General features: G+C 40.3%; 1 protein-coding gene across 1 annotated transcript; it reads left to right on the top strand.

Moving 5' to 3' along the window:
- Nucleotides 1-3,142: 3,142 nt before the first annotated feature.
- On the top strand, nucleotides 3,143-5,803 carry klf2b (Kruppel like factor 2b). The gene is made up of 3 exons (XM_061731718.1): nucleotides 3,143-3,479; nucleotides 3,895-4,807; nucleotides 4,966-5,803. Exons 1-3 carry the CDS (start codon nucleotides 3,399-3,401, stop codon nucleotides 5,139-5,141), a joined length of 1,170 nt encoding a protein of 389 aa, XP_061587702.1. The 5' UTR covers nucleotides 3,143-3,398; the 3' UTR covers nucleotides 5,142-5,803.
- Nucleotides 5,804-6,328: the final 525 nt, after the last annotated feature.

The following is a 6,328-nucleotide window of genomic DNA, read 5'->3' as shown; positions in this document are numbered from 1 at the left end:
AGTCAGCACAGGTCTTCATCACGGTATCGCCTGTGTGATACCTGCTGCAGAAACGGTATAGGTGAAAGCAGCAGGGATGCAAATTGTGTTGTACACAACTGGAGTGCAGAGTCAAGTAACAAAGTACAAATACTTTGTTACCTTACTTAAGTAGAAATTTTGGTTATCTATACTTCACTGGAGTAATTATTTTTCAGACGACTTTTTACTTTTACTCCTTACATTTTCAGGCAATTATCTGTACTTTTTACTCCTTACATTTTAAAAACAGCCTCGTTACTCTATTTCATTTCGGCCTTTAAACAAAAAACTATCCAGTTAAATTGCTCCATCCAGATAGAGTGAATTTGGTTGTGGTTGTTTCAGATGTTCTTGTCCAGTTTTGTTCTTACATCCGTTCCCTCAGATTCCTGCAACTAAACTTGGATGTACATTCCAATAAAGGTTAGGATAAATGATAACATGCCTCTGAAGTTTGACTTTTTGCACCATTACAATACTTATAGGCAACTATCATATCTCCTGCTCTCTGAAACACATGTTAATGCTCAATAGTACACATATATGGTTCTTTAATATATTCGCATTATACTAAGACGCATTCATTTTCAATGGCTTTTGTCCTTAATGGCTTTTTTCCCCCTTACATTACTTTTACTTTTATACTTTAAGTAGTTTTGAAACCAGTACTTTTATACTTTTTCTTGGGTAAAAAACTTGAGTTGATACTTCAACTTCTGCAGGGGTATTTTTAAACTCTAGTATCTATACTTCTACCTGAGTAATGAATGTGAATACTTTTGACACCTCTGCTGGAATGTGTCCATTGTGTAGCGCTTCACTACACAAAATATTCCACCTGCTTTTGAGTCTTCTGAAGGATTTTCCAAGATTTCAAAAGCACAAATGTATACATCATTATATATGCCTGGGAATCAAAGACACTTTGATCCATGTAAATGTGTATAATATGTCATTTATACTAAAGTGTATTTATCTAATATTCTTTCATGTTGAATCCAACATAGTTGAACGCACAGTTGCTCTGCAGGACAGACCTCTGGGGAGGGAAAAAAGAGACACAAAGAAGAGGGATTACAGGAGTAAAACTGTTTTCCTGTTGACAATCCTCACTCGAGATACCAACATCTCTGCAGAAACTCTCAACAAAGCAAGCCACGTGATTTGTGATGCAAATTTGACCCCAATCGACACCGCGTCCCCCGAGTCTGTCATTAACACCTGAATGGAACGTTACCTTAAATCATGTTTACATCACGAGTGGTTAAGAGCGTGAAAAAGCCTCTGAAGAGCGTTGTTCAGACGACCCTGGCGCCTGTTTGGACAAGCCCGCTGTGAGAGAACAAAACCATCTTTCCATTAATGATGAGCCGGGAGCCAAAGCGGCCGAGGCGAGAGCAGGTGGATGTGCAGCGGTTCATCCAGGGAGCACAAGCCCTGCTGGAATCAGCTGCACGTTTGCAATCGTGCACTTGAAAGCTGGAGGTGACAGGGATTTTTTTTTTTTCCTAGTTTCTCCCCTATTGCCTAATAATTTGAATAAAAAAAAATCGTGATATCACGTGGATGAGTTAGGAAAGAATAATCAAGCATCTGATTAAACTGGTGTCCTGTTAAGTCATTCTTATGTGCCAGTGCCATAATGTCAACATTTTCTTATACTTTCCCTCTTCGTTTTAAATGTTTTTTCAGGTATTACTCCTAGGGTTGCCACCTTTCAGAAATAGAAATAAGGGACGCCCTGATTTCAGCAGCGCAGGAGCCAAAAAAAAAGCCCCAAAACTTCTAAACTGAATAAAAATTTGTTTATTTTATATGAAAAAACTAAATGCTTTGATTTAAAGTGTAAAGTGCTTTAATAGCATTGAACTTGCATGACTGTAGAGACAGACAACCATATAGCAACTGAAATATCCTCCTATGCTATGTATGTCCACATCAGCCCAGATGTATAATATAGCCTACAGGTGAAGAATATGGTGTAAAAGTTAATTTATTTCAATAATTCAACTAGAATATGGTGTAAAAGTTAATTTATTTCAATAATTCAACTAGAATATGGTGTAAAAGTTAATTTATTTCAATAATTCAACTATAGAATATGGTGTAAAAGTTAACTTATTTCAATAATTCAACTAGAATATGGTGTAAAGGTTCATTTATTTCAATAATTCAACTAGAATATGGTGTAAAAGTTAATTTATTCCAATAATTCAACTAGAATATGGTGTAAAAGTTAATTTATTTCAATAATTCAACTAGAATATGGTGTAAAAGTTAATTAATTTCAATAATTCAACTAGAATATGGTGTAAAAGTTAACTTATTTCAATAATTCAACTAGAATATGGTGTAAAAGTTAATTTATTTCAATAATTCAACTAGACTATGGTGTAAAAGTTAACTTATTTCAATAATTCAACTAGAATATGGTGTAAAGGTTCATTTATTTCAATAATTCAACTAGAATATGGTGTAAAAGTTAATGAAAATACGGTACAAATCAGGTCCCGTATTAGTTCAATACGGGACGCAACATTTTTTTCTCAAATAAAGGACAATTCCGTATTTTACGTGGCAACCCTAGCTGGAGGTGACAGGGATTTTTTTTTTATTTTATTTTTTTTTTTTTTAGTTTCTCCCCTATTGCCTAATAATTTGAATTAAAAAAAAAATCGTGATATCACGTGGATGAGGGACAGAATAATCAAGCACCTGATTAAGCTGGCATCCTGTTAAGTCATTCTTACTGTGCCAGTGCCATAATGTCAACATTGTCTTATACTTTCCCTCTTCATTTTAAATGTTTTTTTTTCACTCCGAACTGAAATAAAGTTTATTCTAACAATGATTACGCGAACAAGCCTGTATATTGTGTTGCTGGAGAGGCTTGGCCTCTCGCAGTTTATGTCATTAACGTTGCTCTTTTCAGCATATTACGTAAGTATGGTTGCTATACAGGCTGTGTGTATGTTTGTAATTTGCCTGAACGTTTTTTTTTTTTTTTTTTTTTTCCAGCTCTCCCCCAGGTGGGTTGGCCTGGCGAGTGCGTCAGGCTGTGGGGGAGGAACTGCAGTTAAAGGCAGCGCTGCTGCCTGCGCCTGTCATACACTGAGCCCGGCAGCCTGCGGGGACGGCTTTATAAAGAGCTAAATTTACCAAATTTACGTTGTTTCCTGAGCTCTCACAATTGGCCACTCACACTGGGCTTAGAGAGTTATAAAGTAAGGGGGACCTCCTACCACTTTTAAACCTGTTCATGCATCTGAAGCGCAGCTGAGGAGAGAGAGAGAGAGGAGACTGTGGAAAAAGGCGCACGGACTCTGGTGCGGCTGCAACTTTGACAAGAGATAGTTCTTATTATTTCACTAAAAACGATGGCCTTATCCGGAGTGATGCTACCGTCATTTTCAACATTTGCGACATTTTCAAACCAAAGAGAAAAAAACTGCGAAAATGTAAGTTTTATTCTATGATTCAAGTTTTTTTTTTGTTTTTTTTTGTGGGTATATGTGTTGGAATTTTTTTTTTAACCTTTATTTAACCAGGCAAGCAAAATTAAGAACAGATTTCTTATTTACAAAAAGACATTAAAACACAATACAAAAGATAAAACAAATAATCAAGTAAAACAGTCAGTAGCATGAAGGATGACTAAAGGCAAGTGCAGGAGTCGGTTGTACTTAATAAAAGATGTAGTTTGAAGGTGGAGATGGAAGTGAGAACAGAAAGTTTAAGAATTGGGCTGAGAGTAAAAGAAAAAAAAATGTATTCTAAGAAAACAAAGCCAATGCTTCTTTACATGTTACTGTCTGCATGTTTTACACAAAACAGATTTATAATATTCATGTTTCTGTCTCTTTGTTCACACAGAGGTGGAAAGGAGAGTTGGACAGAATCGTCTCCACAAACTGTTCCATGCTTGAGATGGTACACAGCCTGGAGAATCACAGCAAAAAGGACGACGAGGATCTGAGTAATTATTTGGATCTGGATTTTATTCTCTCCAACACGACTGGTTCCGAGGCTCCGGCGGATTACTTTGGCACGACCGACCCCAGCATGTACACAAGTGGAAACTCAGTGCCATCCTACAGCGTGTCAGACGACCACCGCTCCCCGCCGCCCCCGTACGGCGCAAGCCTCATGACGGAACTGCTGCGCTCCGACGACACCAGCACCTATGGCATTACGCGCAGCAGCGGCCCCAACGTGCAGGGGAGGTTTTTTGTCAACCAGGTGCATTTCCCCCGGCCGGAAAACATCAAAGTGGAGCCACCCATGGACAGCTACGGCCCCGTTATGGGCATGGTGCCTCAGAGCTGCAGCAAAATCAAACAAGAAGGCAACGTGTCAGCGTGCATGATGTCCTTCGAGCAGCCGAGGGTGGCCATCTCTCCGCGGGCAGCCAGCAGCATGACGCCCCCGCTGAGCCCGGGCGACCAGGGAGCCGCGGAGTTGTGCCAGCCCATGAACTTCCAGCAGAAATATCACTCGCAGGCGGGTTTCCAGCACCACCCTCAGGCCCCGCAGATGCAGATGCCCTACCACGCTCAGCACCCTGGTTTCGTCATGTACGACAAGGGTCTGAGCCTGCAGCCCGGCGCGCAGAGGGTGATGCTGACGCCGCCGTCGTCTCCGCTGGAGCTGCTGGAGTCCAAGCCCAAGAGAGGCCGCCGCACCTGGCCGCGCAAGCGCACTGCCACGCACACCTGCACCTTCGCAGGCTGCGGGAAGACCTACACCAAGAGCTCACACCTGAAGGCACATCTCCGAACTCACACTGGTAAGTTCAAGCCCCTTTCTCCGTCTAAAACATGACAGCCACGTCTAATCTGTGCGTAATTACGCACAATGTTCCGTGCGTAATTACGCACAATGTTCTGAATCCTGTTTTTTTTTTTACGCACGCACTAATGAATTCCGATGCTCTTGTCCACGCAGGTGAGAAGCCATACCACTGCAGCTGGGAAGGTTGTGGATGGAAGTTCGCCCGCTCCGATGAGCTGACCCGTCATTTCCGTAAACACACCGGGCACAGGCCGTTCCAGTGCCACCTGTGCGAGCGCGCCTTCTCCAGGTCTGACCATTTGGCACTTCACATGAAGAGGCATATGTGAAGAAAGAAGCCTACTTGAAGACTTTGGGGGGGTTCACAAGGGGGATTGTATTATTTTTGTTGTGATTCAACTGTATTTTTTATTTAAAAATGCTCTCCATGTGGCCAAATTCTTTTATAAAATATTGAACTGTAAACGTTTTAGTGTTATTATTTTCTAATAACGTAGCTGGTACTACTTTGGTTTTCTAAAAAAGCTTTAGAAAAAAAAGTTTTGTTTGCTTAAGAGCAGGCAGACCAAGAAGGGGCTGGCCCTGTATATACTACTCCTCTTTGACAGAATAACTGGAATGCTGTGTTTGACACAAACGTGCCTTTCTATGCTACTGTAAAACTTGTGTGACAGAATGACATGACCAAAAAATGAATCCTTTCTTTTTGACAGGGGTAAAATACACATAGTTACCCAACATGTGCAGAGACAATGTTTCTTTTGTTGTTTTTTTTTTAAGTCTTCAGTTTTTAATTTTTCTGAGCTTTTTCAGTTTGCAACTGTTGTTCTTCTTTGGTGTGAAACTCTTGGATCCAGCCCCTCTGTACACTATCAGGGCTTGATGTCCTGTGCATTATTTTTTACCTAAATTTATATAAATAAATACATGGATTTTATACTGTAAAATATGTATTTATTGTAAATATTAAAAATAACGGATTTGAATGCTTGACTGTTGTTGTGCAGTACTTCTTTTTTTTACAAATGTGTAGTCATACCACATATATACCTCATTCACACATTTTGATTAACCACATCCACCCACTCAACAAAAAGGTTTCACAACTGTTCTTGAAAATAGGCACCGCCAACGTTCAAATTAACTCTTAACTACACCAACTACATCTTTTTGCAGTTGCAGAAGCAGACTTTTGATACATGGATACTTAATTTCCACAGTGATGCCTTGCAGCTGCAAGACAGAGAAGGGCAGCCGCTTGTGGGCTTAGCCTATAAATACAAACACACCATTTCCATAATTACAGAGTGAGCCAGGAGCCGTCTGGACAGAGGGGCACAGCAAACCCTCATCAGGGATCCCTTAGACTCCCTTTCTGATGGGTAGAAATTATAGTAGGACATCAAAGGACCTTAATACTACAATTACACACAGTCACTCTGCACTACATTTTCAAAGTATTCCAGCCAATGCCTATAATATCTGCATGGTGTCAGTGAGCATTTGTGACTCTTGC

This window comes from Cololabis saira, chromosome 10, assembly GCF_033807715.1.
Source record: "Cololabis saira isolate AMF1-May2022 chromosome 10, fColSai1.1, whole genome shotgun sequence".
Taxonomy (NCBI): Eukaryota; Metazoa; Chordata; class Actinopteri; order Beloniformes; family Belonidae; genus Cololabis; species Cololabis saira.
Note: the sequence above shows the minus strand (reverse complement) of the source record. Positions and strands in the feature narration are given on the sequence as shown.